Source organism: Parus major, chromosome 6 (genome assembly GCF_001522545.3).
Source record: "Parus major isolate Abel chromosome 6, Parus_major1.1, whole genome shotgun sequence".
NCBI lineage: Eukaryota > Metazoa > Chordata > Aves > Passeriformes > Paridae > Parus > Parus major.
Window position 1 is genome coordinate 1,599,911 of NC_031775.1, and position 14,455 is coordinate 1,614,365.

The window sequence follows — 14,455 nt, forward strand, 5'->3', positions numbered from 1 at the left end:
AAAAAAAAAAAAAAAAAAAAAAAAGCCATTTCGGGCTGCCCTCCCTCCTTCCTTTCCTCCCTCCCACCATCCCGCCTCCCCATCCCTCCCCGCCCCGCGGCCGCCCGGCTCCAGCGCTGCCCGAACAAAGGCGAGACGCGGCCGGAGCCGGGGAGCCCCCCCAGCTCTGCCCCTCTCCCCAAATCCCAGCTCCCGGCCCCTCGCTGCGGAGATGCTCCACAGGGAGAGCCAAATCGGCTCCCAGCTCGGAGCGCCGCGTGAGCTGGAGGTAAACATCCTGTTTGGAAACATCTGGGATGTTTTCCAGATGTGGAAACATCCCTAACAGAGAAATTGAAGATGCCCCTGGATCCCTGGCAGTGCACAAGGCCAGGTTGGATGGGGTTTGGAGCAACCTGCAATAGTGGAAGGTGTCCCTGGCCACGGCAAGAGATCAAAATAAAATGAGTTTTAAGGTCCCTTCCAACCCAAACCATCCCGTTTAATTTTTTCTTTCTTCCCTCTCCTCCTGTTTTTGGGGGGAAACAGACAGAAGGAGGCTCTGGCCTTGTTCCTGGATGCTGTCTTGCTGGTTCTCCAAGGAAAACCCACACGCTTTGGCTTTTCCAAAGGGCATCGCCACAGCTCCGGAGCTGGGACCCCACACTTCAATACGAGCTGTGCTTCCTCAGGCTCCTCCTCCTCCTCACCACCCTGACAAGGGGCAAATAAATCCAGAACTCCCCTAAAAACACTCAACAGCACTCAACAAATCCAGCACAGTGTTAAAAGGGCTTCTAGCATCCTAGAATGACCGAATGGGTTTGGGTTGGAAGTGGCTTTCAAGATCATCTCGCTCCACCCCTTTGCCATGGGCAGGAACTCCTTCCTCTGTCCCAGGTTGCTCCAAGCCTCATCCAGCCTCGCCCTGGACACTTCCAGGGATGGGGCATCCATCAGCACAGAGGAACAAACCCCCTGGCCCTGTTTTCCATGTGCTGTGTGTGGCTATTTATTTTTCTTCTGGACAGCTCCAGGGTGGGGGGCTGTGCTGCCACACCAGTAACACCAGTTGTGCTGGTTGTGCTCAGATTTTACTGCCACGGGGCCCAGGTTATGCTGAGCAACCCAAAACCTTTCCCAAGAGGGAATTCCTGCCTTGAGGCACTTGTCATCCAAGCTGCCACAGAGGCCAGAGCACAATGGAAAAGGCAAGCAGGGGGAATATAAACGTGCCAGCCTGCAAGCTTCCCTCCAGGAATTAGGATTCTGGTTTGGGATTTCTTTGGTAGGACCTCAGCTGGAGCTTTGTTCCCAAGCCATCGGCACAGCAATGCTCAGAATGGTAGGAAATGATCACCATTTGGGAAAATGCCCTGCTTACCTCCACTGCAGGTGTGGGAGGATGGTGAGGCTGCTGGGGGCCAGGAGGAGGTTCCAGAGGTGGAGACCAGGAACCCCTTGGAGAGGGTCCTGCTGTAGCCATTTCTGGTGAGGTGCCACTCTGCTGTGGTGTTATCCAGGAGGAATGCTGCCAGAGCATCCCTCCAGAGGAGGGTGGAGAGCCTCACCTTCCAGCTGGGTGACTGGGTTGGGTTTTGGGGAAAAGAGGAGAAGCTGAGGCTGCTGTGATCAAAATCCAGTCCAAAATTCCCTGTAGGTAAAGGCACCAAAAGGATGCCACCAAAAGGAGAGAGGAATACACTTACTTCAAGTAGAGAATTTCAAGCTGGAGGAAAAGCGGATTTTTATTCCCAATTTAAGTCTTTTCATGCTTCTGTTGCTTTGTGCAATCTATAATTAAAGAGGAGAAATGATCTGCAAAAGATTCTTTGCAGAAGAGATAGAAAATGAATTTGTGCTCCGAGCATTTTGGATGATTTTGGAAGATCACCACTGGAGCATCAAAGCTGGAACGAGCCCTTACTTTGACTGAATAGATTTATGATGAGACATGTAATAAAGGGAGTACTTTACTTGTGGAGGACAGCTCTGGAAAACATTAATTACTGTTTTTCAGAGGCAAAAACTGTTTTCATCATCCACAAGATCTGTGAATTCATCCAGTCCCTCTAGACCTTTATGCCTCCCCTGATGTTAGCAAATCTCAGGCTTTGGCAGCATAAATTTGGCTGAATGACAATGGCAATGATCAACTTGCCTCACTTATTACCTTCTAAAGGTAATAATTAATTGTGTTTGGGTACCTATGACATGCTGGAGGTGGTGAAAAGACAACTTCCAAGGGGATCTCTCAGGGTCCCAGATGACAAGATGCTCATTTGTCACCCACTCAGTGACACCAGCCCTACCTGTTGGCCTTATCTGCCTGAAATATTAATATAATAATAATAATATTTGTGGGGGTTTTGGTGTTATCTCTATCAATACACCATCATTTATGTCGGAAGAATTTGTTCATTCCAGCCTTTTTCTTCTCGGTTCTTGCCATTGAGAAGGGAAAGAGAAGCAGCAAGGCGACTTCCCCTCGTCCTTCCCCTCCTGTCCTTCCCCTCTATTCTCCTCTTTGTCTCCTGGCTTTGCCTTTCCCAGCCTTTAACTCTGTCCCACCCTTCTCCTTGACTTTAGCCTTAACCTTTTCCTTTCTGTTTTGGAGTCCAAATGGCTCCTTTTCCTGTTTTTCCCCTCCTGGGGTGCTATTTTATCTCGTGCATCCATTTCCTCCATGGATAACTCTGGAATTCTTTACGATTCAAGGCTTCCCTCTGCAGCCTGGAGATTTACCAGTGACATGGGTTTGAGGACTTTCCCATTTATTAGGCGACCTCTAGGCCTGGGGAAGAAGGAGCAGGTTTTCTTTCCAGCTTCCAGAGAAGAAAGCTGACAGCAGCTGCTGTTTTTAAAACCCCAAATCAGGCTCCTTTTCCTGCAGGAGGCTCCAGCCAGTATTCCCAAAGCCTGATTTTCATCTGGCAGTGCCAATTTCTGGCCATCCTTCCCATCCCACTGGGTACCACTGGGATCCAGAGGCCAGGTGACATGTTCCAAACCCCCTCCACCAGCAGCAGATGCAGCTGTTGGCCTCCAAATACAGTTAATCTTGATTTTGAGGGCTGGAAAAAAAACTTTCACAAAAGGCTGGAAGAACTTCTTACAAGAAGAAAAAAAAACAACTAAAAAAAAAACCCCAAATACTTAATTGGGTCTATTTTTGTGACTTTATGGGCACTGGTTGTTTTGCTCAGCCATGCAAACCTCTTGGAGGGGAGGGCATTAGGGCTAATAAAATTGTAATAATCTCCACCAATTACCTAAAGTGGCTTTTCTACCCATGTTATCATGAGTTTGGGAGCCAGGAGCTTGGGGTCTACCAGAGTGAGAAGACAGGGCTGTATTTCCAGCTCTAGCTCATCACATTTCTTCTTCCCAGAGATTCAAACCTCCTGTTTGTTAATCCAAAAGGCTCTGGAGCAGCTGTCCCTGCACTGGGGATGCACAAGAACCTCCTGGGCACGGGCTGATTTCTGGCAAGAGGTGGTCAAAATGGCAAAAAAAATAGAATTAAGAAGGAGAAGGGCAGGGAAAGTGTTTTGAGGTTTTAAAAGCAGCTGGAAGAAGGAAGGAGAAGCACTGGGAGGGATGGCTCAGCATGCTAGGCACAGGTAGGATGGGCAGGGATTTTACCTGGCGCTTATCCCCATCCTGGTGCAACGCATCCATGCTCAGAGCAAGGCAAAGTTTGGGATGGGGAGCATCCCAATCCCACCCTGCTCTCCAAAGGGAGGGATGGGAGCACAGTCAGGGCTGTGGGTGAGCGAACATGACCTCATCCCTCAGACATCCCGGGATTCGAGCAGGGAGCAGCCGCTGCTGGAGCTCCGCGGCAGGAGGGGACACAAAACCCCCCTGAGCATCTTCCCCTCCCTCTCCCCTGGCCGAAAACCAGCCCTTGCCCAGGATTTCAGCTCTTTTCGGGGGGAATTTTAGGAGCCCTGCTGGAAGACCACGGTGGAGTTGACAAGAGAAGATGCTGTGCTCCAGGAGAGGAGCAGGAGAAGCACGAAGCCGGATTTTGGAGGCAGGGAGAGAGGGAGGGAGGGAGCTGACAGACACATCATCTGGTCTCCGGCTGCCCCGAGGCACGATCATTCCTGGCAGATCTCTCCCTAATCCCTACTTTGAGACCTCCAAAGACGGAGGGAGCCTCCAAAAACCCCCAGGAGATTTTTCTCTTCTTTTTTTTCTTTTCTTTTTTTTCTTTTTTCTTTTTTTTTTTTTTTGCCATGTCTTGCTTTTCTTACCCTGGAAAGTTTTTCCTCCTGGTTAATTTGTGTATCTGCAAGTTTGGCCCTGTTAAAACACGAATCCTGATCTATCCAGCCACCAAACTCTTGCTGCCAGCCTCCCAAAGATTCTGGATGCTGCCACAAAACCAAGTGACAGCAGCAGCCACTGGCAGAGCTCTTCCACGAGGCTCCAAACTGGAATCAGAACAGCATTTCAAAGGTGAGGCTTCACCAGAGCTGGAAAATGAAGGGTTTTGTATGGATTTAGCACACAATGCCATGGATTTCTGAGAGGACCCAAGTTCCCAAGGCCTCTTTCCAGGACCCAGAACAGAGAGTTGGGTGTGCAAAGCGGCTGATCCAGCCAGGGTGGGAAACCACCACTTCCTACCCTCTCCCCATCTCCAGCTGCTCTGCATCCCACATCTCCCTGTGAGCCCAGCATCCCACAAGTGGGGACAGCAGGCCATTCCCCTGCAGCCAAACCCCAAACCCCTGGATGCAGCAGGACAGCAAAGATGACATCGAGTTACCACAGGAGGCTGACAGCAAGAAACTTCTGGAGAGGAACAAACTCCTGTATAGGCACATGATGGAGGGAAGAGAGCTCCAGTCTTCCTGAGGCTCACCTCCTGAAGGCACCTAGGCAGTGTTTTTTGGGATCAGAGCCCTGTGCTCAGCCCAACCCAAACAGAAGGGTCTTTCCCTCATCCCAAACTGCATCACACCGCACCTCCCAGCATCGTTTCTCCTCAGCTACAGCTGCATCTGCAAATTCCTGCAAGATGTTTGCCTTGGCAGCCTTGCTGGGAGGTTTTCTAGGGGCTGGGAGTCCCCCCCACCATTGCCTTGCCCACCCAGGGATGAGCAGACAAGCTCAGGAACCCAAACTGTAAAGCTGGAAAAGGGATAAATGAGCCAGAAAGTGGAAGCCGACGCCGGTCCTGGCTGAGCTGCAAGTTAAGGGATGGTGAAACAAGGTCAGTGAGATTTATACCGACAGCCTTGGATGGCTTCCAGCCCCTACTGTCAGCGGCAGAGGCTTGGAAAAGAGGAGGGAAAAACTTGCTCTCCTTCTAGGAACCGCGCCGCAGAGAGAGCTCGGCCGGCGTGGCCGCGTCCCGGCGCTGGGGAGGCAGAAAATAACCCCCAAATCCCTCTTTTGCTAAGCACAGCTGCAGCAGATGTTGAGCCCCGGGTTGGCAGCACCTCAGTGGGACTGAGGCAGGGTGAGGGGCTCCTGGCCCACAGACCCCTCCTTCCCAAAGAGCCCAAAGCTCCCTGATGGCCGTGGCAGCCGGGAGAAACGTGTGCACGCTGTCCGTGGGATGCAGGGGGTGTTAAAACCTCCCCTGCCAGAGCTTTAGGACCAAAATTCCACCAGCACCACTTCAGCTCTGAGGCTTGGCACAGCCTGGCTGCTGGGAGCATCCATCCCTGCTGCCTTGGCATTCCCAGCCCTTCCCTTTCTCTTTTCCCTGCTGATGCACAATACAAACTAGGTTAACCTTGCCCAGCACCCTCCCCAGACGAGCCTTTCCCTCTTCACACATTGACCACCTCATCAATATTTTATCATCTTCCTGCTAAAATTGAGCTTACTGCCATGTAAACCCCAAAACCTTTTTGTTTGTTTGTTTGTTTGTTTTTTGACCTCTTAAATCAAACTCCTGAGCATTTCCCAGTCCCTTGCTCATCCCCTCAGCCCGTGGATATTTTTCCAGCATGACCCCCATCAGCTCACATCAGTGAGTGCTTTTGAGTGAACCTCATTGAGCCCCATCTCCTCTTTTAGCTTGAGCTGGGGAAAATTAATTTTTCATTTGCTTGGGGCCAGAAGCACCCTGAGGTGGTGGAAGACAGCTGCTTTTTGATTTTTTTCCCCCTTCCCTTGCAATATTCATAGAAGAAAAGTGAGAAATAGAGGGAGAAAGTCATTCCAAGCCTGGGATCCGTGGTTTATACACATTTTGCTGCGATAAAAAAAAGCCAAGCCTGATTCTTTGCGTGATATCTGTCGTATTTGGAGCTTTGGAAAACCTCCCCTTGCTGCCACCCTCTACACAGGTTAACATTTCCATTGCTCTTCTGGAAACCCCTCCTCTCTGCACCATCCCCTTCCAGTTTATGATTTATTACTGCCTCTGCTCACCAAAACAACAGGGGTTCAGTGGAGCTGGGAGGGTGAAAACAGGGTGGAAAAGGGGAGTTTCTGGTGCTTGGAGGTCTGGTATTGTGCCTACATGGCTTTTATTTTTAGTTTTTCAAGCCCTGGCTCTGCAGAAGCATCTTAATTACTATTCTTCAGCTGTAAAATGAAACCCAGATGTGCTCCTTTTGCAGAGGTTTCACTGGGGGGTTCTGCTGGAGGGGGACATGCCTTCAAGGAAAACATGGAAATTATTATTATTATTATTATTATTATTATTATTATTATTATTATTATTATTATTATTATTATTATTATTATTATTATTATTATTATTATTATTATTTTAAGAGCTCTCCTGTTCAGAGCTATTCATGGTGGCCCCAAGCCAGCACGTGCCTCTTCCCCACTGCTTTAAATAGAAATTATATCACCCCCAACCCCAAACACCCTTAATTTTCCCCAAAATTAAAGGGAAACACTCCTGAGCTGGGCCTTGGAAAGCTGGGGGAGAAAAATAGGGGGAAAGGGGATTTTTTGGGGAAAAACACAGCCCTGAAGCCTCTGATAGCTGCAGTAATTTGGCTGGGGCTGTGGCAGGTTTCCCCTTGCAGCCCCACGTGCCAGTGGAATATTGGCTCCTCGGCACATTTTCCCTTTTGGATGGATAAAAAAAACCCATAAAGACACGTGAAGTTCAGCTTGCAAGGATTTCTACTGGCCCCTGAGAGGAGGAGAATAAAATCCCTGGCTGAGGTCAGAGCAGCCCTGTTCCTTTTACCTCTGTGAAGCCCCAAGAGGGGTCCCCTTGCCAGGGCCCCTGTCTGATGGAAAGATGCAGGAAGGGAGAATCTGGCCAAGACCAGCTGTATTTTCACACTTTTTGGAATTAAAAAAAGGTAAAATAAAATTATAATCTTGAAGGAAAGGGGATCTCCCAGGCTGATTTATTCACAGAGAGATGCTGGGGTGGGGATAAAGTTTCTTGCCACCTTGTCACCTCCCACGCTGTGGATTTAGATTTTTGTTTCTTATCTCTATTATTGTTCTCCCAGAATAATAATAATAAAAAAAGATTTCTGGCAGAAAGTTTTGCTTTCTCTGGAAGGAAGCAGCCAGTCCAAGGGTACAAAGCTCCAATGAAATATTCCTCACACCAAATAAGCTCCATCCAAAGGCAAAGGCTGAGCAGTGAGGAAGAACCTCTGCACCCTCATCCTCATAAGGGGAAGAAATATGAGGATACCTCCACTTCCAAGGCAGATTTTGACCTTGAACTCCCCATGGATCATGTCACAGGGGTTTTATTCTGTTCCAGAAAGCTTTTCTTCTGTGTTTTTAGGAAGTGTTTTATATTAAAATACACTTTAATAGGGATTTAAAAGACAGGTGTTGTCCCTGTAAGAACAGCAAATGCCATTCAGCCAGTGGTTACAGGTTAATTGTAATTTATAAAATGTTTTAATTTATAAAATGTTATAATTTATAAATGTTTTAATTAATAAATGTTTTAATTTATAAAATGTTTTAATGACACCCTTAAACACAACCTTTGCCATGAGACAAGAACAGGAGTGCAGCACATCTGCTGCAGAGGAAAGACCTGGAAAGGACATATCAGCACACCCCAAACCCTCAGGGATGGGGAAGGCGAGTAGAAGCATTAATAATCCATTAATTAATTATCCATGTCAAGCATAATCTCGTTAGGCAGGAGCACAGCTACAAACAGCCCCATTGCCACATGACCCCTCCACTGTAGCCAGAAAAAAAATGGGGGGAAAGAAAAGTCATTAAAGCACTCACTGCTCTCATGACAATGGAGCCAGGCCCCCAAACTGGCCAAAAAAATCCTGTCTGATGATGATCCAGGATATTTTGGGGTGGAGGAAGGAGAATCCCTCCTTTGCTCCGTGCTCAAGGCTTCCTGAGCAGCGAGAGGGAGAAAGGCAAGTGGAAAGTGGGGAGAGATGCCCCTGCTTTGGGTTTGAGCTCCCAGGGAGGGGCTCAGGGCAGGGGAAGGAGGGAGAAGCTGATGGATGCAGCATCCTGGGTTTTCTGGTGGTGCAGCCTGGGGTGAGGCTCCCATGGCAATATATATGAACATTTAAATAAAGTTTCTCTCCTCTGTCACAGGTAAAAGAGCCATTTATTTATTAAGGCAGCTGTGGGCCCCCTTTCCATGTTCTCCAGCTCCACATTTCACCTCTTCCAAGCTCCAGCAGCACCAAAGGTGGAATAAGGGGTGGACTGGGGTTTTTTTTTAAGGGATAGTAAAAGTTTCCATGACCCACCCCAGCCTATGAGTACAACCAAGGGTGCAGTGGGGTGATTTTGGGGAGTGTTGGGGCTTCCCCTTGGCTGCAACACAGAGCCTGGCTCTTTGACATTCTCCTGTGAGCCTGCAGGTTTGGGAAAAAAGCATTTGTAGACAAAAATAAAGCCTCAAAAATGGGTGATGGCACCCAGGGCTGAAGGGATTCCCCACAGAAATGAGATACAGGTCTGGGATCAACACCAAGAGAGAAGACAACCAGCTACAGATCCATGTTTTCTGCCCTGAAATCCATCCCTTAGGAGTGCTGGTTGGGATTTAAATGTTTAATTCCCTACCCCAAAATAACCTCAGATCCCCTCAGCTGTATTCCCACACTCCAAACCTTGAACAAGGTGAGGAAAGTGGAGAATTAGGAGTTAACTGAGGGTGAGAAACCTGTAGAAAACCGGTTTTCATGAAAATCAATAAAACTGATCAATAAGCTCTTGGTTTTTTAATGCAAACCTGTTTTTTCAACGTGAAAAACACACTTTGAGTTTCTTTTTTTCTGGATATTTTTGTCCACACACCCTCTTGCTGGTGCTCCCCTGGGAAGAACTGCTGCTCCTCCAGGGAATATATCCCACTGAGGCTGGGGGTCAGCTCATTAACCCCATCCAATTAAGAGCTGCTTTTTACCCTCCTGCCATGGGACACCTTCCACTAGCCCAGCTTGCTCCTGGTTGTTATTATACAGAATTACAATATTTAATGTTTTTAATATTTCTAGAATATTTCTATATTTATTTCAGTATTTCTAGAATTTACCTTGTATAGAATAATTCTAGAATGTGTATTTTCTATTGTTATATAAAATCTATATATATATCATGGATACACAGCATATATAATAAAATGTATGCTACAGACATAATATATAGCACTTAAAATATATAATATACACTCAGTAACGATTCTATATTTTAGATATATGATGCACAACCCCTTGTTTGCTTTGTCTCTGCCTGAATCCTTTCAGAATTACCAATCCTTTTCCCTCAGAGCAGAAAATCCAGGCCATTCAGAGCCAGGGTTTAACTTCTCATCTAAGAGAGGGATCTGGGTTTCTGCCTCCCCACCCTGGGGAAAAGAAGGAATAAAACAGCACGGTTGATTTTTCACATTCAAACACATTCCCATCTCCCAGGATTTCACTTTTTTATTCTTTCCCAGGCAATTGCTGTATCCCTGCTTTGGAAATCACTTGTTAGGATGGTGGGAAAGCAGAAAGGAGCCTTTGAGCCCCTCGGACCAGGTGATGCAAAGCTCCAGCCTTCATTACCAAGATTAAAAGCGGCTGGGATTTCCTAAGCAATTAAAAACTCTGCCTAATTAAGACAGGGCTAATAGGCAGGGGTTGCTGCTGGGCAGGAGAAGGGGATGGATTTTTAGCAAAAGAGCCTGCAGGTAATTGCTTTAGTAAGGCAGAATAAATGGGGATGTGAGGATAGAGAGGATGTGCTGCCTTAAAAACTAAAATAAGAGGGAAAATAGCATCGACAGCATTTCAAAATTACTCAGTCAACTGTCTGGCTGCACCAGCAGCAAGTTATCCAAACACTGCAACACTCAGCAAGGGGCAAAACATTCAGGCAGGTATTTCTGCCTGCAGAAAGAAAGAACAAATGTAAAAAGCACACCCCAAATGTGTGGCTAAGCCAAAAAAAAAAAAAAAGAAAATGAGGGATCCTTTGGGACCTGGGTCTGTCACAGCCAAGGCTGAAGAAAAAACAGTGCTTTGCTATTTTAAAATGTTGTTTTTCTTTCCAGCCTCCACCTTTGAATTTCTGCCACCTCCCGCCGCTGGCAGCGGATGAAAGCGGCTGCTGGGACAGACTGAGCGTGTGCTCCTGCTTTTGTGCTTCCCATCCTATTCTCTCCTCCCTCCAAGAGCCTTCCCCCTGCTCCCCCAGCCCCCAAGCTCCTCTCACCCCACTGTGAGGCCACTGGGACCCCCTCATTTATATCAACTCCCTTGGGTTAACCTCATTTTTCACTCTTTCCTTTAAAAAAAAAAAAAGAATTAAAAAAAAACACCCAAACCCGGCGTTAATTTTGCTTTTACGCCTTTGCTGAGCAGCTCAGCCCTCTCAGCACCACCTTGGCACTCGAACTGGGGAAGTGGGACCCCAAAACTGGGTACCACAGCTGCCATCCTGACTAAAAAGAGTTGGGAAGAAGCAACAAAAATGCCCAAGCCTTAAAAACACCCAGGTTTGAAGTGGCTGGGATTTCTGTGAGTCCCAGTTCTGGCTGCAAGTGTTGATGGCTCCATGTATAGGTGGAGCCATAAATAAATAACCATATATATTTGTGTGTATATAGACATGTACATTGGTGTGTTTGTGCACATAAATACACCTCTGTGCATATGATTATATAAATTTGTGTAAATGCAGCACTGCCACAGGGAGAAAGCGAGGAAGGTCTTGATTTTTAATTTACAATATTTTTATTGCGTCCAAAAGAACCCCAGAAATCCTCCCATCCTAAGGCTCGCCCCTCCCTCCCCACACCCTTAGATTTGGGGAAAAGAGTCTTTTTTTTTTATTCTTTTCTGGCTCTTTTTTTGCTCTTCCCCACCCCAGAGAAAGCAGCAGGGGTTTCCCCCCTCCCCAGCCCTACACGAAGTCCCCGCGGAAGGGACGGGACGCGGCCCCCTGCGCCTGCCAGCGGCCCCGCAGCGTGCACAGGGCTTTGCCCTCCAGGCTCTCCAGCTCTGGGAATCCCAGCTGGTTCAGGATTTCATAGATCCCAGCCACTGCTGCCACCTGGAAACAGAGGGAGATTGAATTATTGAATTCCCCTCCCAGCTCGGGGATGCTTTTGCCACCTCCAGGTATCTCCCCCCATCCCGGTACCATCCCCTTCAGCTCCCCCAGCCTCTTTGCAGCCCCAGCTGATCCATTTTCTAAGCCTCTTCCTTGCTGCTGGGGTCAGCCATCGCAGGGTTTGTTGGCTTTGGCACCCTCCTGCCAAAAAGCTACAATGGCGCCTTGTTTTTGCTAAAAACGCGGGGATTATGCGGCGGGAAGGGGCGCTCCGGGGGTCAAAGGCTCCTTGTGTCCACAGGTTGGGTGTTTTTCCCTCCCCTCCAGCAGACAGGGGGAGTGGGGAGGGGGAGGGATGCAAACCCCACCTATGGGAGATGTGGCATGAAAAGGGGGCAGCACCTTTTGGGGCCGCGCTCAAGAGATGCGGCACCGAAAGGAAGCGTTAAAAGATGCTCCAGCAAACTGGGGGTGGGGAGGACAGAGGTAAATCCATGTGCTGGAAATGCAGCCCCAAAAGGTGCAGCACTAAAGGATGCAGCCCCAAAAGGTGCAGCACCAAAAAAGAATGCAGCCCAAAAAGGTGCAGCCCCAAAAAAGGATGCAGCCCAAAAAGGTGCAGCCCCAAAAAAGGATGTAGCCCAAAAAGGTGCACCCCAAAAAAGGATGCAGCCCCGAAAGATGCAACCCCAAAAGATACAGCACTAAAGGATGCAGCCCAAAAAGTGCTGCTTTAAAAGGTGCAGCCCCAAAAGATGCAGCACCAAAACAGGATGCAGCCCCAAAAGATGCAACCCCAAAAGATACAGCACTAAAGGATGCAGCCCCAAAAGTTGTTGCTTTAAAAGGTGCAGCCCCAAAAGATGCAGCACTAAAGGATGCAGCCCCAAAAGTTGTTGCTTTAAAAGGTGCAGCCCCAAAAGATGCAGCATTAAAGGATGCAGCCCCAAAAAGTGCAGCATTAAAAGGTGCAGCCCCCAAAGCTGCAGCACTAAAGGATGCAGCCCCAAAAGTTGTTGCTTTAAAATGTGCAGCCCCAAAAGGTGCAGAATTAAAGGATGAAGCCCCAAAAGGTGCAGCACTACCTTTAGTAGTGCTAATTTTGAGATGCAGCCCCAAAAGATACAGCACTAAAGGGTGCAGCCCCAAAAGGTGCAGCACTAAAAAAGGATGCAGCCCCAAAAGAGCTGCTTTAAAAGAATGCAGCCCCCAAAGATGCAGCATTAAAGGATGCAGCCCCAAAAGGATGCAGCATTAAAGGATGCAGCTCCAAAAGGTGCAGCACTAAAGGACACATCCCCAAAAAGCTCCACGTTAAAAACCACTGCGATCCACCTCACGCCTCCCGCATCCAGCAAACAAAACAGCAAAAAAAGAAAAGCCAACAGCACAAAAAAAACCCAAAACAAAACCCCAAAATCTGCACAAAAGCTGCTCCCCCAGCAATGCAAACAGAGGCATAACCGGGATGCCAGGGCGGGGCGGGCAGCAGCTCCACCCTTTCATCTCCCGCCCGGCGGATCAAAGATGCCAACAGGAATTAGCAGCGGAAGGAGAGGGAAAGGATGAGGGATTTTTTCCCACAGCAGCAAACCAGGGAGAGGGGAGGTAAGGGAGGTAAAAGATGAAAATTAATGAAGAGGAGTGAAGTGATGGAGTACATCAACAGAGGTGGTACAACAAAGGAGCAAAAATGAAGATTGAATATAGTAAAATACAGTTGTGTGGTAATAAAATTTTTAAAAATACAGGTAATTAATATATAGTAATAGTAGTAGCATTGTTAAAATTATTATTAAAATTATTATTAAAATTATTATTAAAATTATTTTAAAGATTATTATTATATATTATATATTATTAAATACATATTATATTATATTATTATTAAAATTATTATTAAAATTATTATTAAAATTATTATTAAAATTGCCATGTCTCCAGCTTCCCCTTCTCCTCCCTGCCTCTCCCTTCATGCAGAACCCCCCACCCAGGCACCAGCACACCCCCCCCTATGCCCCCCCCCCCCACCCCTTGTACCCCCTCCAAAGTCCCATTTCCAGGGAAATTTACACCCCCCCACAACATTCCCATTCAAATCAACGTATCCCAAATAAATCCAGAGCCTACATCCCTCCTGAGCAGGAAATATGGGTAATTTAGGGTCTCTTACCCAGCCTTCCCCCATTCCATAAGGATCATTTAGGGTCTCTCACTCGCCCCCTATTCAATTTTTCCAGCTGGTTCCCAATTCCCTCGGATATCCAATGCCACCATCCCTTCCTCCCAGACCTCCCACCCCCTGTGCCACCTGTCCTGGCCAGGCAGGTTTGGCTGGTGGCCCCCCCAGCCCCAGATGCTGCAATCGCAACAAAACCCCTGGGAAACTCCAAACCAGGGGGGAAGAGCAGGTTTGGGATGGGAGAGCTCCCCATCCATGTGCTGGGCTGCCATCCATCTCCAGTGGCTTTCCATGAGAGCCACCAACCCACGGAGCAAAGGGAGCACAGACAATCCCCAACACGCCCAGAAATCACATCCCAGTTAAGGATGGCTCCCTGCTTCCCCGTAAATTCCTGTATTCCCACATAACCACGAGGCTGAGCGAGGTGGCAGCCAGGGAAAACCTCACCTCACGCATCCAGAGGCTGAAGGGCCTCTGCCAGGAGTCCTTCTTCTCCAGGTGCAGGTAGGCATTGAAGAGGATGAGGAAGATGTAGCGCTCCAGGTACTGCAGGCTCCTCAGCTGCAGCGTCCGTGTCTCCCTCTCATCCTTGCCCGACTTTCCCTGCAAGGAACAGCAGCCTGGAGTGGCACCCATGCTGGGAGAGCATCCCAGGGAGCTCCTGCATCCCAGGGCATCTCCTGCATCCCAGAGCAGCTCCTGCATCCCAGGACAGCTCCTGCATCCCAGGGTAGCTCCTGCATCCCACGGCAGCTCCTGCATCCCAGGGCAGTTCCTGCATCCCACGGCAGCTCCTGCATCCCAGGG

The 14,455-nt window shown here is 48.3% G+C and overlaps 1 protein-coding gene across 2 annotated transcripts in view; it reads right to left on the reverse strand.

The window, feature by feature from the left end:
• Positions 1 to 11,121: 11,121 nt before the first annotated feature.
• PALD1 (phosphatase domain containing paladin 1) overlaps positions 11,122 to 14,455 on the reverse strand; it is a 21,992-nt gene continuing 18,658 nt past the window's right edge. For both annotated transcript variants that reach the window (XM_015632635.3, XM_015632636.3), the window contains exons 19-20: positions 14,096 to 14,251; positions 11,122 to 11,463 (exon numbers count right to left, since the gene is read on the reverse strand). In XM_015632635.3, the coding sequence (XP_015488121.1) occupies positions 11,314 to 11,463; positions 14,096 to 14,251 (306 nt within the window). In that variant the 3' untranslated portion in view covers positions 11,122 to 11,313. The remainder of the gene's footprint in view (positions 11,464 to 14,095; positions 14,252 to 14,455) is intronic.